A 17,403-nucleotide genomic window follows, 5' to 3' on the forward strand; every position below is an offset into this window, starting at 1 on the left:
CCCCACAGGGCTGCTCCCCACAGGACTGCTCCCCACAGGACTGCTCCCCACAGGGCTGCTCCCCACAGGGCTGCTCCCACAGGGCTGCTCCCCCCAGGGCTGCTCCCACAGGGCTGCTCCCCACAGGGCTGCTCCCACAGGGCTGCTCCCCACAGGACTGCTCCCCCAGGGCTGCTCCCACAGGACTGCTCCCCACAGGGCTGCTCCCCATAGGACTGCTCCTCCACAGGACTGCTCCCCACAGGGCTGCTCCCCACAGGGCTGCTCCCACAGGGCTGCTCCCCCCAGGGCTGCTCCCCACGGGGCTGCTCCCCATAGGACTGCTCCTCCACAGGGCTGCTCCCCACAGGGCTGCTCCCCACAGGCCTGCTCCCCACAGGGCTGCTCCCACAGGGCTGCTCCCCCCAGGGCTGCTCCCACAGGGCTGCTCCCCACAGGGCTGCTCCCACAGGGCTGCTCCCCACAGGACTGCTCCCCCAGGGCTGCTCCCACAGGACTGCTCCCCACAGGGCTGCTCCCCACAGGGCTGCTCCCCCAGGGCTGCTCCCCCCGGGCTGCTCCCCACAGGACTGCTCCCCACAGGACTGCTCCCCACAGGGCTGCTCCCCACAGGACTGCTCCCCACAGGGCTGCTCCCCACAGGACTGCTCCCCACAGGACTGCTCCCCACAGGGCTGCTCCCCACAGGGCTGCTCCCACAGGACTGCTCCCCACAGGGCTGCTCCCACAGGACTGCTCCCCACAGGACTGCTCCCCCAGGGCTGCTCCCCCAGGGCTGCTCCCCCAGGACTGCTCCCCCGGGGCTGTGGAGGACAGGTGTGTTCAGTGCGGGCTGCTGCCTTCCTGGCCCCGTCACCCTCCCGCTGGCGTCCCTTGGCAGCTGTCCCTGGACAAGGAGCTCATCAACTTTGGCAGCTACGTGGTGGGTGAGACCGCATCCCGGGTCATCACCCTGTCCAACATCGGGGCCCTGGGCACCGGGTTCCGGGTCCAGCTGGAGTCCGAGCCCTGCGAGCTGGAGCTGAACCAGTCGCCCGTGAGAGTGGTGAGTGTCCCGCTGCCCAGGGCACCAGGGAGAGCTGCGGGGATGCAGGGAGCCTGGGCACTGGGCTGCAGGGCGAGGCCCCAGGGCACCAGGGAGAGCAGCGGGGATGCAGGGAGGCTGGGCACTGGGCTGCAGGGCGGGGCCCCAGGGCACCAGGGAGAGCAGCAGGGATGCCAGAGGCTGGGCACTGGGCTGCAGGGGCGGGGTCCTGCTCTGAGTAGGAGACGCCTCCGTGCAGGAGTGATGGATGTGGGATTAAGGGCTCGAGCAGGTGGCAGCACTGCGGTGGCCAAGAGCTCCAGAGCCCAGCCTCCCACGTGCCCTTAAGTCCCGGTGGGGGCCTCCCCTGCCCCAAAGGCTGTGCAGATGGGCCTCCAGGGTGCCCCTGGGCGCAGGGTGTGGCTGGGGGAGGGGAGCTGCCTTTTTAAAACACTCCCCCGAGTTAGTTACACTTTTCTACAAGGAGCGCTGCCCTGGCACTGACAGTCACGGGTTCGATTCCCGGCCAAGGGCACGGACCCGGGTTGCAGGTGGGATCCCCGGCCCAGGTTGGGCACGTGTGGGAGCAACCGATCGATGTGTTTGACGTCGATGTTTCTCCCCCCCTCCCTTCCGCTCTTTGTGAAAAATCAGTGGAGAAATATCCTCGTGTGGAGTCACAAAAACACAAAAAGCGGCAGCTTCATGAGCCCCCTTTGCAGCTCTGTCCGCCTGGGGAGGGGTCTCCGCCAAGGCTCCCCAGGGGGGCGGGGAGGGATGTCCAGGCAGCGATGTGGACGCTGCTGGCAGAGGTGGGAGGCGCGGGGGGGGGGGGTGACCCCCGCCCAAGCGGGGCCCGGGATGGTGGGTGAGGGCACAAGGCCGGGCTTGCTGGGTGGGCACACGCCCCGCCCTTGGGGTGCTCCTGGGTGCCAGCTCTGTGCTCTCCGAGTGGGTGCCTGCCTACCTGGCAGCCGCTGCCCCAAGCGGTGCCCTCTCTGTCTATCTCCCTGTGGCCCTGGAGCCGCACGCAGGCACCCTGGCTCTCTGCACGCACAGCAGAGAGGGCAGGGCAGTGAGCTCCGGGTGGGAGGCAGGGGTGGGGCTGGGCCAGGAGAGGAGCCTGGCAGCCTGAGCTGGGAGGAAGGGGGAGGGGGAGGAGCACACAGTGGCCCCAGGACGGGCACCAGTGCCTGTGAGGTCCAGGAGGAGCCGGGAGGGGCGTGGTGCTGGCGGAGCAGGAGCCAGCAGCACCCGCCCCGGTCGGGCTGGGCTCCCCTGTGAGTGCGAGGCGGTGCAAAGCGCCGGCACAGGGTCTGCTCTCTTGTAGAACAGCCTCTACACCTACGACGAGAGAGGCCTGTACGAAAAAGTCCTCCCCATCGAGCAGCGGCCCGAAGGCAACGAGCCCTCCCTGATGGAGCAGGACACGATGCGCAGCCCAGGTGAGGGCGCGGACGTGCGGGGGGGGGGGGGGGGGGGGGGGGCAGGACCAGGGTGCAGCCAGCTGAGCGGGGCAGGGGGGTGGCCCCGGCAGCGCTGCAGCCCCCCTGGGATGAGCCGCCCTGCAGCCCTGTGGCGCCTCCTGGAGGAAGGTGCAGGGTTAGCCCTTGGAGACAGGAATCTGGCGATGGGAGGACAGAGTGGGCAGCAGGCTTCCGGGAGGTCCCGGCTTTAGCTCTGGCTCCTCCTGCCCAGGGGTGCGCAGCCTGGGGCGAAGGGGAGGAGGAGACGGGGGGCGGGGGGGGGGGGGTCGAGGCTCCTGCTGGGGTCGCTGGAGGCACAGCCACGTGGGCCCTGGGCTCCGTGCAGAGAGCACCTGGCACATGGCAGTTGGCGGGGCCAGCCCTGCGCTGAGGAAGGACGGGGCCCTGCAGGCGGACACGGCAGCGGCCTCCTCGCCTCCCTTCACAGTGCTTCCAGACTCAGCAGTCCCCTCCACCAGGCCACCAGACAATAGCAGGCATGGGGGGGGCTCTGAGATGGTGGGGAGCCGCTGCCCGCCTGGGCCCTGGGCGGCACCCCTGCCCCTGGCCGCAGCCCGCAGCCCGCCCTCCCCCCTGCACCAGCGTCCCTCCCAGCCGGCCATGCTCCTCAGCACACATCCTGCGGTTGGTTCGCTTGTCTTAACACAAACCCCCTCGAATCCTTGTCCCCTCCTCCTGCTGGAAGTGAACCCCAAAGGCTGGCTGGGGTGCTCTCTCCTCTCAGGCTGCTGCGCCCACCTCCCCCTCACTGGGCTGTGGGCAAAGCCGCCCCCTTCCTGCTCCCAAGGTGGGCCCCCCTTCCTGCTCCCAAGGCGGGCCCCCCTTCCTGCTCCCAAGGTGGGCCCCCCATGCTCAGAGCAGCAGGTGGTGCAGAGCAGGGCAGGATCTCACCCAGACACCAGCTCCCCGTGGCCCCCTGGCGTCAGCAGGCGGGTAGGGGTGACCGTGTCTCGGGGTAGGCACAGCTTTGCCCTCCCACTGGGCCAGTCCTCACATCTGAGGCGCCTCCTCTTCCAGAATCAGAGGATGTGAGCACCGTCCTGCACATCTTCTCCGAGGAGCAGATGGAGATCACGCTGGGAGAGGTGAGCCAGGCCCCGCCTCCTGGTCTGCTGGCCCCCCTGGGAAGGCGGCCCTTCCGCGGACCAGAGCCGCCACTGGGAGCCTGCTGGGCCAGTAAAGCAGGGCAGGGCAGGGCAGGGCAGGGAAGGGAAGGGCAGGACAGGGCAGAGCAGTGAAGGGCCAGGCTTTGTGGCAAGAAGACACCCCCGGCGCCGGTGCTGCCACCACTGGCCTCAGGGACACGCCGTGGGAGGCCTGGGCGGCTCCGTGGAACAGGAAGCCTGAGGCCCGCACGCCTCCTGCAGATCACAGAGGGCTATATCGGCCCCTTCAGCTCCATCAAAGTGCCCATCGTCTTCTCCCCGGTCACCCCCGGCACCGTCCAGAACAGGTTCCAGTTCACGTTCAAGAACCAGCAGTGCCCGACGGTGAGTGTCCTGCAGCCGTTCCGCGCACAGCTCAGCACACACGCCTCCCCGTGCGCCTGCCCCCGGCCATGCGGCAGCGCACGCCTCCCACCCTCAGGCAGCTGGTGGTGGCAGGGACAGTTGGCACCCAGAGCCAACAGTGACACATGTCCACACATGTCCATGAGCACATGCACACACATGCCTACACAGGTGTACGTCCACCTGCATGTGTGTCCACACACATATGGCCATGTGTTTGTGGGCACACAGTCACGTGCATGTGTCCACATGTGCATGTTTCCATACGCATGCATGCATGCTTGCACACACGTGTGCACATGTTCATGCATACAGCCTTTGCTCTAAATCCCTAGAAATGTCTTTCTTAATTTCCAACTAAATTTTCTTTCATTAGTTTTTATCGTTTATTTTTTACGACTATGAAAGTATGCTCAGATAATATACTGTGCAATCTCTCCTCTCTTTTTTTTTAATTTGTTAAAGTTTTCTTTGTGACCAGAGGTGAGGTTGACTGTGAAGATGATGAACAGATCTGTTGGCCGGTTACTCCCGTTCCCCGTGCCCCTCCCGCCCTTACCGTGTGGGCCTCCCCCCTCCCCCCCTCCCCCCGCATCTGCGCAGACGGCTCCTGGCACATTTGGTCCAGGCCAGGGGTGGGCAAACTTTCTGACTCGAGGGCCACAATGGGTTCCTAAACTGGACCGGAGGGCCGGAGCAAAAGCATGGATGGAGTGTTTGTGTGAACTAATACATGTTAACACCGCTGCTGGTGAAGGAGCGGAGGGGAGAGCAAGAGAACCCTCCGCTCTTTCGGCTCCGCGGGCCGATAGAACCGGGCCGGATCTGGCCCGGATCCGCGGGCCATAGTTTGCCCACGGCTGGTCCAGGGCGAGGGCCCTTGCTCACGGCCACGCGCTGTGCGTCTCAGGCCCACTCCCTCCCGCGCCGAGCTGGGCCGTGCCTGCCGTCGGGGGCGCCGCCTCCCTCTGTCCCCCCAGCACAGCCACCCTGTGATCACCGCTTTGAATCTTTTTTTAAAATATATTTTTATTGATTTCAGAGAGGAAGGGAGAGGGAAAGAGAGAGAAGCATCCATGATGAGAGAGGATCATTGATCGGCTGCCTCCTGCACACCCCACACTGGGGATGGAGCCCACAGCCCGGGCCTGTGCCCTGACGGGGAATCGAACCCCGACCTCCTGGTTCCTAGGCCGACGCTCGACCACTGAGCCCCCCGGCCGGGCTGTTTGCAAATCCTTATAGTAGAGAATGTTCTTAATTCCACGCTGAGAAGTGCCCTGGACCCCAGGCAGGGCCCGTGCAGCCTGTCCCGCGTCGGCCGGCCGGTCGGCGCCCGCTGCCCGCAGCCCCGTGTTCAGTTCTCTCTTCCCATCTAGTTACACTTCCGAGCCATCGGTGTGGCGGTGGACGTGCCGGTCTGGGTGCCCAAGTCCATCGTGGACCTAAAGATATGCATGTTCGACCGGCTGTACCAGGACACCATCCAGGTCCACACGCGGTGAGCGTGCGTCTGGGCTCGGGCCGGCTGGGCGGCGAGAAGCATGAGGAGGCTCCTGGAAGCCCTTCCAGGGCCCAGGGTTCCCAGGACCAGGTCACAGGGCCCGCCCAGCGGGACCCCCCTTCCTGTAGCTGAGAGGCCTGTGGGTGAGCGGGGAGGGCGGCCCTGGGGAGCGGGGGCTCCAGGAACCAGCCGTGATGGGGGCACGGCGTCAGGAAGCCCTCGTGGTGTTTTCATTCAGGAGAATTCTCACCTGACGTCGGGGCGGGAAGGCGAGCCCTTAGAGGCAGGGCTGGGAGACCCTGGCTGTGACGTCAAGGCGCAGCTTGGCGTGGGAGTGCCGAGCGCCCTGGGGCGGGTGGTGAGAGCTGACAGGCTCAGCGGGCACTGAGCCACACGGTCCCGGCCCCCCTCCTGCGGCAGGTCGAAGGCGGCCCTGCGTCTGAAGTTCGAGGTGTGCAAGGAGCTCAGGGGCCACATGGAGCTCCTGCCAGAGACGGGCTACATCCAGGCCCTGTCGACCTACTCGGTGCAGCTCAAGTTCCTGCCGCGGTGAGCGCCGGGCACGGGCCGGCTGGGTGGGGTCCCAGGCGGAGACCGGCAGGCGGTGCCGGGGTAGCTCCGCACCCTGTATTTCCCGCCTCCCGTAGTTCCTGCTGATTTACTCACTTTACTCTGGAGAGGGCAGGGCAGAGCGGTTTGTTGTCGCCTTATGGATGCGTTCACTGGCTGCTGCTTGTCTATGCCCGACCGGGCCCAAATCTGCACCCTGGCCAAAGCCGGTTTGGCTCAGTGGATAGAGCGTCGGCCTGCGGACTGAAGGGTCCCAGGTTCGATTCCGGTCAAGGGCATGTGCCTGGGTTGCGAGCACATCCCCAGTGGGAGATGTGCAGGAGGCAGCTGATCGATGTTTCTCTCTCATCGATGTTTCTAACTCTCTATCTCTCTCCCTTCCTCTCTGTAAAGAGTCAATAAAATATATTAAAAAAAAAAAAAAACCTGCACCCTGGCGTATGGGGATGATGCTCTAACCAGCTGAGCTACCAGCCAGGGCTAATTGCAGGAATTAAAAGCACCACCAGATTAAAAATACATATATATATAGAAATATTTAAATAAAAAATAAATCAGCCTGCGGACTGAAGGGTCCTGGGTTCGATTCCCAGTCGGGACACAGGCCCGGGTTTGGGGGGTGTGCAGGCGGCAGCCAATTGATGATTCTCTCTCCCTCTCCCTCCCTCTCTGACATCAATCACACACACACACACACACACACACACACACACACGTGTGTGCACCTCTCAGGTCAGTTTCACTGGCGTTTCCCAAAATATAAACGAGAGAAGCACATGCGAGCGGCGCCGTCTCTCGCAGACACACGCTCCCGGAGGACGCAGGCAAGTACTTCGACCGGGAGAGCCGGATTCTGGAGGCCCCGCTGACCATCCGCGTGGCTGACCAGGTCTGGGGGGCCTCCCTGGTGTTTGGGAAGCAGGGGCTGCTCTGGGAGTTGCGCCCCGGCAGGTTTCCAGTCGCCAGGCCTCACAAGGCGGCCCCTGCCGGGGAGAGGCAGGTGGGGAGTGTGGGTCAGCGGGGCTGGGAGCTCCCCAGGCTGCGGGTGGTCCCAGCACCCAGACCCCATGTGCCACACACTCACACACCTGCTCACACTCACCACCCACCACTGACCTCACACCAGACCACAGTGCGCGGGCATGCGCATCCTCAGGACACGCACACATGTGTTCACTCCCGCGTCTCCCATTGGCACCTCTGTTACAGCAGCATCCACGTCCTTGCAGGTTGGGTGGCAGAAGAGGGGATTCTCTGAAGGGCGAGCCGTGTCCGTGAGGGCCCCGCGGCCGCAGAGAGACTCCTGGTGGCCCGTGACTGGCATGTGCTGGCCCTTTGTCCGTCAGGTCAAGCCCATCGAGTTCACCGTCCACGCCACCGTCACCACCTCGGACCTGGAGCTCAGCCCCTTGGAGGTGGACTTCGGCTACTGCACCATCTACGAGGCCGTCAGGACCCCGGTCAGCGTCTGCAACCTCTCCCTCCTGCCCCAGGAGTTTGGGTTCGTCGGGGTCCCCAAGGTACGTCACGTGGGCAGGGCGGGCGGGCGTGGGGGCAGGGACTGAATCAGGAAGCTCTGGGCACAAGTCAGGTGACTGCTGACCCAGAGTCCAAGCCGCCTCCCCCTCCCTGCCCTCCACGCCTCCCTCCCCACTCTTCTGCCCAGCTCTCTCTGCTCGTCCCTCTCTCCGTCCCCCTGCCCGTAGCTGCCTCACCCTGCCTTTCTCCATCCCCCCTCGCTCTCCTTCTCTGGCCGCTGCCCCCACAGACTCCAGATCCTCTGCCTCCCTTCCTGCCAGACGAGGCCTCTCCCTGGCTGCCCGTCCTCTCCTGGAGCTGCCCCTCTGTAGACCTCACCATCCATCACACTACACACATGTGCTCACATGCACACAGACACTCACATGCACACTCACAGCATGTGCTCACATGCAGACCCTCACATGCACACTCACAAACGTGCTCACATGCAACACTCACATACATGCTCACAAGCATGTGCTCAATGCTCAAATACACACGCACAACATGTGCTCACATGCATGCAGACGCATGCACAGGCATGCATATACTCACAGGCCTGCGGACACACATGCAGACACTCACATGTGCACAGAGACACATGCGCTCACATGCACACAGCCATGCTCACACACTAACACGGGCATCTGCGTGCACGTCACTGCCGCACCAGCCCGTGTGCCGCAGTCCCCGTGACGCGCCCGCAGACGCTGTGTGTTCTCCCTGGTGCCCGTGGTTCCTGTGCAGTTTGTGGACATCCAGCCCAACGACGGCTTCGGGACGATCCTGCCCCTCGAGACCGTGGAGCTCGACCTCATCTTCCAGCCCACAAAGGCCAAGGAGTACAACTTCGAGCTCGTCTGCAAGTCGGAGATCAACCGGTGAGTGGGGGGGGGTTGTGAGGGGCTGGCTGTGGGCTCCTCAGACCTGGCACAGAGCCTGGGGCCTTTGAGGGTAAGTGTGGGTGTGCATGTGTGGACGTGTGTGCGTGGTGTGCCTGATGCATGTGAGTGTAGCCACATGTGAGTTCACATGACTGTGCACATGCGGGCATATGCCTGAGTGTACGTGTGTATATGTGTGTGGTGGGCATGTGTGAGTTTGTGTGAGTATGTGGGCGTGTGTGAGCTCCGTGTGGCTGGGGCATGTGTGGACACGTGTGGAGGTGTGCATGTGTGAGACCGTGTGGGTGCACATGAACACACATGTGGGCCTGACGGAGGACCTGAGTGAGAGGCAGATGACCCCGAACCCTGCGGGAGACGTGCTGCGTGTGAGCTCGTGGCGCGTGAAGAGAGGCGCTCACGGGTGAGTGGCGCCGGGGAGCACCCTGTCCCGCGGGAGGAACGAGGCCGCACGCCCGTCACGGGGACCTGGGCCAGCGGGGCCGGCAGCCCGGCCGCCTGCCTGGAGGAGAGCGTGTCCGCGCAGCGCTCCGCCGTCGCTGTGCCGCTCAGCTGCCTGCGTCGGAATACGAGCCGCGGGCGGTGGAGCGTGGGCATCAGAGTCCACGGGCAGTGTCTCCGTGCGTGGCACGGCCGTCAGCGCGAGGGTGACAGGCAGCAGCATCGCCCCGCACGGCGTCCAGTGCCTGCAGTCGGGTGGAGCAGCCGCTGCGGGCCCCGCGCAGAGCAAGTGCGGACGGAGCTCCCAGGTGAACCGTGTCCGTTCCTCTGCGACGCCGGGGGCAGGTCGCTTGCTGTGCCGTCGGGTCCCGGGGCTGATACCCGAGGAGCAGTTCTGTCTTATTTTCTCTAATGTCAGTGAACGTTTCACCAAATAAGCCAGCAATTGCTCCTTAGCAGCCGTTCGGCCTTGTGACTAACATGTTAACTGTCCACTAAGCTGTGCCCAGAGCCCTGCCACGTAGCCCGGCTGGTTAGAGCTTCTTCCCGAAACGCCGGGGGGGGCGGGGGGTGGTCAATCCCTGGTCAGGGCACAGACGAGAACCAACCAGCGAGTCCATCGCTGAGGGAGGCGCAGATGCTGCCTCTCCGTGTGTGAGCCGGGGGGGGGGGGGGGAGCACAGGGCCGCACAGCAGCTTCGAAGTGCATTGCAGTCAACGGCGGGTTCGTGAGCCAAGCCTGTGACACTGTCGTCCTGGGCGCCCGGTGCCGAGCCACCCGCACCCAGAGCCCTGGCCAGGCCGCAGAGGGACCCGCCTAGCCACCCGCACCCAGAGCCGCCTGGCCAGGCCGCAGAGGGACCCGCCGAGCCACCCGCACCCAGAGCCGCCTGGCCAGGCCGCAGAGGGGCCCGCGCAGCCACCCACACCCACCCGCACCCAGAGCCGCCTGGCCAGGCCGCAGAGGGACCCACCGCAGCAGGTGCCCAGCTGACCCGTCCCCCCGGCCGCTTGCAGGTGCTTCAAGATGACGTGCCGGGCTGTGGGCGTCCACCCACCCCTGCAGCTGTCCCACTACCAGGTCAAGTTTGCAGCCACCGCCCTGTACGACATGTCGGTGGCCGCCCTCCACGTGATCAACGCCCACGTGAGCATGAACTCACTGACGCACTCCGTGCCCCGCATCGGCTCCGAGGACGCCTGCCCCGTGGGGCCCACGTCCTTCCAGTTCCTGCTGCCCCCCGACTCACCCATCACCATCTCGCCCTCAGTGGGGACGGTGTTGCCAGGAAAGGTGGGTGTGGGCCTGCGGGGGGGGCTGGCACCACAGCCTGGCTCAGCCCACCTGACGCAACAGGCATGGGGTCCACTCTGCCCCTCCTGCAACCCAGGCCGGTCAGGGGCCTCTGTGGCCAGCGAGCTCAGCCAGGGAGAGGCCAGCCCTGCCGGGCAGGGGCACCACGCTGTCCCCCAGGCACTGGGCTGGGCTCGGGCAGTGCAGCCAGGGGGGCACAGAGGCCTGGTCACCAGGAGCACAGGTGTCTGTCTGTCCACTGGGTTGGTCCGGGGTTCCCGGACTCCGCTTTTCCCAGTAAAGCAGAGAGCCCGCCCCCAGGACCTCAGAGAGCGAGGGGGACTGTGGAGAGGACTGTGTGAGGGGCACGGGGGCGGGGGGGGGGGTGGCGGGAACCCCCGGGTTCCAGTAAGTAGGGTTATGTAAAAGGCATTGCGTTAACTGCACATACTGCTTACGGAACGGCCTGCAAAGGGTTATTACGGGGGCCCCTCTCCGTCCCCCTCTCCATCCCCCTCTCCCTTTCCCTTCCCTCCCTGTCTCCCCCTCTCTCCCCTGCCTCCCCCTCTCTCCCCTGTCTCTTCCTCTCTCCCCTGCCTCCCCCTCTCTCCCTCTCTCTCTCATCCCCCACACGTCACACTCCTGCCTGACACGCGTCGCGCACCTTTGCTGTGCGGCCCAGGGAGCCCACTGAGCTGTGGAAAGCCGGCTGTGCTGGTCGTGGGCAGGTCAGGGTGCAGGAACTCACCCCCGCATCTCAGAGGCTGAGAACAAAGTTTCCTTCCTCATTCATGTCGTGGGAGGTGGGCCGGGTCCTGGCCCACCGGGCTGCCTTCACGGACCCCGACCCACATGGGCAGAGTGGGCTTGGGGATCATGCCCAGCAGCCCACCCTGCCTTCCAGGAGGGAGTGGTCAGGGAGGCCTTCCCGGAAGGGGCGTGCTGCACTGAAATCCCAAGGAGAGTCACACGCAGGACCTTGGAGGGGAGCCAGGGAGCGGGGGACAGCGGGTGCAAGGCGGGCAGTGGGTGCTGGGACGGGCAGGGTGCCCTCAGGGCCGGCTCTGCCCTCGACCCTCTCCCCCCAGAAATGCCTGGTCCAGGTGACCTTCCGGCCCGTGCTGTCCAACGAACTGATCCGCCAGCAAGCCATCCGTGCCCAGGCTAAAGACGGGGAGGTCAAAGTGCGCGGGGCTCTGAGAGGCGGGCGTGGGGCGCAGGCTCTACAAGGACCACCCCTTCCCTCGAGGCCCTTGGCCAGGCCCCAGGCCAGGAGCGTGGGCAGATGTTTGCTGTTTCCAGGGGCTACCACTTCTCCTTGGGCGACCCCTCCCTCCTCCCTGGAGAGCACCCCCTGAGGGCGGACCCCAGAGGTGGCTTCGGAGCAGGGGGGCCTCCCCTCCCTGAGTCTGACCAGAGGGAGGACTGGACACAGCAGAGGAGCAGGGCCCACAGGCAGCCTCTGACCCGGCGAGGGGCGCGGACCGTCTGAGCGTGACCCTGAGAGAGGGGACGCCCCCAGGGCACGGGCAGGGCCAGGCCGCCCAGACCTGCAGGGGCAGGAGGGCCGGCCGAGGCCTGGAGGACTGTGTGCACTGCCCAGTGCTCTGCCCTCCTGGTGCCTCGTCGCCTGGGCACAGGGAGGTCGGCTCCTCCGGACACTCACTTGTCCTTGTGGCTCCAGCCCCTGCCCCGTCTTCCTGAGGGAGCCACTCGGGGTGTGGGCGCGTCCTCTGCACAGCCATGCCCCCCACCCCCACCCCAGCCCTGCTCCAGCCCTGGCCGCCCGAGGGTGGGGCAGCCCCTCAGCCGGCCTTTTGCCTCACAGTCCCACAAGGAGGCGGTCACGCCCCGGAGGGACCGGAGGCGGGTGTCCATGTCCCTACTGCGGATGCACAGCCGGGAGCGCCCCTCCCGGGCCTCCGCCTCCCGCGCCGCCCCCCCGCCGCAGAAGCAGCAGGAGATCAAGATCAGGTGGGCATGAGCGCAGGCCCCCCCCTTCCCTCCAGGCCCCTGCGAGGGGACCCCGCGCTGCCCCAGCCTCCCCACAGACCCCTACCCTGGAAGTCCCGGCTGCATCCAGGCCCTGCCTCGGCCCCAGGCGCTCCCTCCCTGGGTGTGGGCTGCCCAGGCCCCAGAGCTGGTCCCTGTGAACAGTCTCCCTCCACGGCCCCCACATCCCAGCTCAGCAACCCCCCCCCACCCGCCTACCCGGGTCCAGAGTGAGCCCCAGAGAGCCCAGCGGGCCCTGGCTCGCCTGCCGGCCTGGGCCTTTGCCTCCGGCTCCAGGAACCTGCTCTCTGGCCAGGCTCCTGAGCAGGACTTGGGGTCAGGGGCGGCCCCACAGGGATCAGGGAAGGTGAGAGGTCAGCTGGTCTGACGACCGGCACAGCCCGTGTGGCCCCCACGGGGCCCGGGCCCTGAAGAGCAGGCGCTGTGTGGACCATCTGGGGAGGGAGGGGGTGGGGGCCAGGTGGGCACGGGCGCAGGTGCCACTGGCTGGCCTTGTTCCAGCTCCGAGGAGTACCAGGTGGCCCGGGCCACCCTGGCCAGGACGTTCCAGGGGAGGTTTGACAAGATCGTGGTCCCCTGTGTCGTTGCCAGTGGCGACATCCAAGACAGGAAGGGGACGGAGCCCCTGAGCTTCAGGTGCGGGGCGCTGGCCTGGGCGGGGGTGGCCGGTCAAAGGTCACTCTCCCTCTTCTGCTCCGACCCAGGCCCAGGTCCGGTGGACCAGGGCCAGGGCCAGGGGGTGGGGCCAGGGCTGGGGTCGGACTGGGGGCCTGGGCACAGGGCCTTCAGACGCCCTGCCTGCCTGCCCAGCCCCCACAACACCCTGTTCCTGGAGCTGTGGTGCCCGGCAGTGGCCCCGTCCATCATCGTGACGTCTGACAAAGGGCACACCATCTCCAACTTCGGTGACGTGGCTGTAGGTGAGTCCTCATTGGGCCCAGCCCTCCCCCCCCCACCAGGAACCCAGGCCCTGCTGGGGTCCCCGAAGGTGTGGATGGAGTCGGAGAAGAAGGAATGACACGGAGACAGCGTTCAGTTGATCAGCAGCCTAGCCAGGATCTCTAGCCAGGATCTCCAGCCAAGTTCTGGTCTGGATCTCCAGCGAAGTTCTGGTTAGGTTCTCCAGCCAGGTTCTGTGTCCATGTTCTCTTGCTAGGTTCTCCAGCCAGGTTCTCCAGGTTCTTCAGCCAGGTTCTGGTCTGGATCTCCAGCGAAGTTCTGGTTAGGTTCTCCAGCCAGGTTCTGTGTCCATGTTCCCTTGCTAGGTTCTCCAGCCAGGTTCTGTCCAGGTTCTCTAGCCAGGTTCAGTCACCAGGTTCTAGTCAGGTTCTCTTGCCATGTTCTATCCAGGTTCTGTAGGTTCTCCAGCCAAGTTCGGTCGCCAGATTCTGTAGCCAGGTTCTTCAGCCAGGTTCTGTCTAGGTTCTCCAACCAAGTTCTGTAGCCAGGTTCTGTCCAGGATCTTTTGCCATGTCCTCTCGCTAGGTTCTGTCTAGTTTCTGTGTCTAGGTTCTGTGTCCTGTTGTCTTGTTACATCTGTATTTATACCAGTTGATTCCAATCCTATCAATCTCTATTCCAAAGGTTAGGGCGTTTCTTATCTCCATTCCAGGGAGTAAAGATTAGGTAGCTTAAGCATGATTGTTCATAATTAAAGTGATTAATTACCCGCCTGGCACTTAGTTAAGGGGTTTTATTCCCTCCCTAACTTCAGGGGAAAATCCCTACCTGGGGAAACAACCTTTCTCAGAGAGGTGGCCTTGGTTAAAACACATAGTGCCAAGAAGGTGAGCAAACATATTAAGAACAGTATGCCATATATGCCAGGTCCCTTGAAACAGCAAGGATGGACCGGCTCCCGGCAAGGCCCCCAGGAGCCACCTAGCCCCCAGGAACTACCTGGCCCCCAGGAACCTAGCCCCCCAGGAACCACCTGGCCCCCAGGAACCCAGGCCCCCAGGAACCACCTGGCCCCCAGGAACCCTGGCCCCCAGGAACCCAGGCCTCCAGGAAACACCTGGCCCCCAGGAACCCAGGCCCCCAGGAACCACCTGGCCCCGTTCCAGGTCACCGGAGCATCAAGAAGGTGAACATCCAGAACATCTCCTCCGAGGACCTGGCCGTATCCTTGTCCGCGCTCAGCGCGGGCCTGCGGGGGTGGGAGGGGGGCCTGTGGGGGTGGGAGGGGGGGCTTCGGGGGGTGGGAGGGGGGCCTGTGGGGGTAGGAGAGAGGGGCCTGGGGGTGGGAGGGGGGCTGCACCTGGCCTCTGGCCCCCCCTTGACTCTGGGCCCTCAGGTGGACTTCTCTGTACTGAACCCCAATGGCCCCTTCCACCTGCTGAACCCCATCAGCAAGCTGCCTGCAGGGGACACCCAGGACCTGGTGCTGTCCTTCTCCCCCCATGAGAGCAGCCTGGTGAGTCCTGGCCGCCCCCCGCCCACTCCCACACCCCATTGCGCCGCCCACTCTGTGCCCAGGCCTGCAGCTGCCCACTGGGCTCCAGGGCCAGCCAGTCCCTTGGCCCCGCTTTCCCCGGCAGCGACCAGGGCGGTCAGAGCAGCCTCGGCTCCTGCACAGGTCGCCCGCCTCCACAATGGAGCCCTGTGAGCACCCTGGGGCCCGGTGTCCACCCTGCACTGAGGGGCCCGGTGTCCGCTCTGAGCTGAGGGGCCGGGTGTCCGCTCTGAGCTGAGGGGCCGGGTGTCCGCTCTGAGCTGAGGGGCCGGGTGTCCGCTCTGAGCTGAGGGGCCGGGTGTCCGCTCTGAGCTGAGGGGCCGGGTGTCCGCCCCGCGCTGAGGGGCCCGGTGTCCGCAGGCCCAGGAGACGCTGGACATCATCACCAAGAGGGGCACCCTCACCCTGACCCTCCTGGGCACCGGCGTGGCCTCCATGATCACGTGCTCCATCGCAGGGGACGTCCTGAACATGGGCTACGTGATCGCCAGGGAGTCCGTCTCCTCCACCTTCAAGGTGCCCGCCCCGCCCTGGCCCCACCTCCATGCCCGTAGCCTCTGGCCTCCGCCCGCTCGGTCCTCCCACGTCGGTGCCTCTGCCAGGCGGCCCCCTGGGGCACTAGGGGGTGCGGGGGGGGGGGGAGGTGGGGGGCAGCTCACAGGCCGCCCTGGGGCCCCGCAGCTGCAGAACAACTCCTCGCTGCCCATCAAGTTCTCCGTGCGGCTGGCCAGCCTCTCCGGCTCCCGCCACGAGGAGCTGCAGCAGCTGCCGCGGTTCCTCACCGCGCGCGCCAAGAGGACCGAGGTCGTGGGTGAGCTGCCGGGGCCACGGTGGGGCCCGGGGGGGCGGGGCGTGTGGGGGCGGGGGCGGGGCGTGCGACGGCCACGCCCTCCACCACCACCACCACCTCCCCCCCCCGCCCCCCCGCAGGCACCCAGAACCACAGCGGGCAGAGCGTGTTCAGCGTGGTCCCGGTGTCGGGCGTCATGGACCCGGGCGCCTCGCAGGACTTCACCGTGACCTTCAGCCCCGACCACGAGAGCCTGTACTTCTCGGACCGGCTGCAGGTCCTGCTCTTCGACAAGGTGCGCGCCTGGCCCGTCCTCGCTCCGGCCTCCGGCCCCCGCGCGGCCCCACTGGGGGGCGGGGGGTGTCCGGTGGAGAGCCCCCGCGCGAGGCGGCCGCTGTGCTCTGTCCCAGAAAGTCTCCCATGACTTCCTGCTGCGCGGCGCGGCCCGCGAGCACATGATGTTCGTGGAGGGCGGAGACCCCCTGGACGTGCCCGTGGAGTCGCTGACGACGATCCCCGCCGCCAGCTCGGAGCGCCGGGAGGGTGAGCCTCCGAGGGCCCCTCCGCCCGCCGGGGGGCCTGCTCCGCGGAGGAGGGCTCCCCCTCGGCCCCCAACCGGCTCCTCCATCCCAGAACCTGAAGAGCTGAGGCCCATCCTGGTGACCCTGGACTACGTGCAGCTGGACACGGACACGCCGGCCCCCCCTGCCACCCGCGAGCTGCAGGTGGGCTGCATCCGGACCACCCAGCTGTCCGCCAAGAAGGTGACCCCCCCAGGACCCGGGCTGGGCAGCCCAGCCCTTGTGACCTCGCCCTGCACGGGTGGGAGGGCGCCTGCGGGCCAGGCTGGGCGGGCGGGTGGAGCTGGGCGCCCTCGAAGGAGCCCTGCCTGCCGGCGCCAGCAGCCCCGTTGCCCGCAGACGGTGGAGTTCAGCCTGGACAGCCTGGCGGCCCTGCAGCACAAGGGCTTCTCCATCGAGCCGGCCAAGGGCTCCGTGGAGCGCGGCCAGACCCGGACCCTCAGCATCTCCTGGGCGCCGCCCGCCGACTTCGATGTAGGTGCTTCCGACCGGGGAGCCCAGGGAGGGGCTGCAGGGTGGGCCTGGGCGGTGAGGCGGGCGGGGCAGCCGTCCGCAGGCTGCTGTCCCTTCCCCCTCTCATTCCAGCCCGACCACCCCCTCATGGCGTCCGCCCTGCTGCAGCTCAGGGGCGACGTGAAGGAGACCTACAAGGTCTTCTTTGTGGCCCAGGTGCTGGCCGGTCCCTGAAGCCACAGGGCTCTCTCCGCGGAGCCCCCTAGACCCTCCTGCCCACCCTCGTGGCCCTCCCGGTCTGTGGTCCAGACCAGACCACCCACAGGCCTGGGAGCTGGCACCCCCTGCTGGGCAGCCCTCTGTGTGACCCCACGTTCTGGCCACCCAGCCCCACAGTGCGGCTCCCTGCAGCCCACTCGGAACCAGCAGCTGGGCCAATCCTGGCACAGCCTGCTCCAGCCTGAGCCCTCAGCCCCCAGCCCGCTCACACCTGCCCCGTGGGAGGCAGGTCTGTCAATAAACCTTCCATGTGACCCTGTGTGCAGGTGTGGGGGGGGGCGACAGCGCGCACATGAGCACAGCGTGGGGCAGGGGGACAGCCCTGGGGAGGCAGCCCCGCCCACCACCACAGACAGGGCAGCCCACAAGTCCTGAGGTCCCCCGGCTCCCAGGGGCCTCAGGGGGGCCTCCTGGAAGGTGGTGCCTGGAGCCCTTAGGGGACAACCGGCCGGCAGGGCTGGGCAGGAGGTCAGACTGGCCAGGACCCAGAGAGGCCCAGGGGGAGCAGGAAGGGGAGGAGACTCCAAAGCCCCGGGAGGGGGGTTGGGGGGACTTAGCTTAGCCTCCTCTGCTCC

The 17,403-nt window shown here is 66.2% G+C and overlaps 1 protein-coding gene across 4 annotated transcripts in view; it reads left to right on the forward strand.

Annotated features, from left to right (window-relative positions):
• Positions 1 to 17,082, forward strand: part of CFAP74 (cilia and flagella associated protein 74) — a 35,602-nt gene extending 18,520 nt beyond the window's left edge. The window contains exons 17-39 of one of the 4 annotated variants that reach the window (XM_036307612.1): positions 881 to 1,045; positions 2,355 to 2,469; positions 3,529 to 3,596; positions 3,879 to 4,001; positions 5,402 to 5,523; positions 5,947 to 6,075; positions 6,898 to 6,985; positions 7,443 to 7,616; positions 8,365 to 8,498; positions 9,981 to 10,257; positions 11,346 to 11,441; positions 12,086 to 12,231; positions 12,772 to 12,906; positions 13,081 to 13,190; positions 14,337 to 14,392; positions 14,567 to 14,686; positions 15,086 to 15,241; positions 15,407 to 15,536; positions 15,656 to 15,810; positions 15,926 to 16,058; positions 16,149 to 16,279; positions 16,436 to 16,570; positions 16,682 to 17,082. In XM_036307612.1, the coding sequence (XP_036163505.1) occupies positions 881 to 1,045; positions 2,355 to 2,469; positions 3,529 to 3,596; positions 3,879 to 4,001; positions 5,402 to 5,523; positions 5,947 to 6,075; positions 6,898 to 6,985; positions 7,443 to 7,616; positions 8,365 to 8,498; positions 9,981 to 10,257; positions 11,346 to 11,441; positions 12,086 to 12,231; positions 12,772 to 12,906; positions 13,081 to 13,190; positions 14,337 to 14,392; positions 14,567 to 14,686; positions 15,086 to 15,241; positions 15,407 to 15,536; positions 15,656 to 15,810; positions 15,926 to 16,058; positions 16,149 to 16,279; positions 16,436 to 16,570; positions 16,682 to 16,783 (3,000 nt within the window). In that variant the 3' untranslated portion in view covers positions 16,784 to 17,082. Of the gene's footprint in view, positions 1 to 880; positions 1,046 to 2,354; positions 2,470 to 3,528; positions 3,597 to 3,878; positions 4,002 to 5,401; positions 5,524 to 5,946; positions 6,076 to 6,897; positions 6,986 to 7,442; positions 7,617 to 8,364; positions 8,499 to 9,980; positions 10,258 to 11,345; positions 11,442 to 12,085; positions 12,232 to 12,771; positions 12,907 to 13,080; positions 13,191 to 14,336; positions 14,393 to 14,566; positions 14,687 to 15,085; positions 15,242 to 15,406; positions 15,537 to 15,655; positions 15,811 to 15,925; positions 16,280 to 16,435; positions 16,571 to 16,681 lie in introns of all 4 variants that reach the window. The other 3 variants (XM_036307610.1, XM_036307611.1, XM_036307614.1) reach the window with 3 other exon arrangements.
• The last annotated feature ends 321 nt before the right edge of the window (positions 17,083 to 17,403 follow it).

This window comes from Myotis myotis, unplaced genomic scaffold (genome assembly GCF_014108235.1).
Source record: "Myotis myotis isolate mMyoMyo1 unplaced genomic scaffold, mMyoMyo1.p scaffold_m19_p_48, whole genome shotgun sequence".
Classification (NCBI taxonomy): domain Eukaryota; kingdom Metazoa; phylum Chordata; class Mammalia; order Chiroptera; family Vespertilionidae; genus Myotis; species Myotis myotis.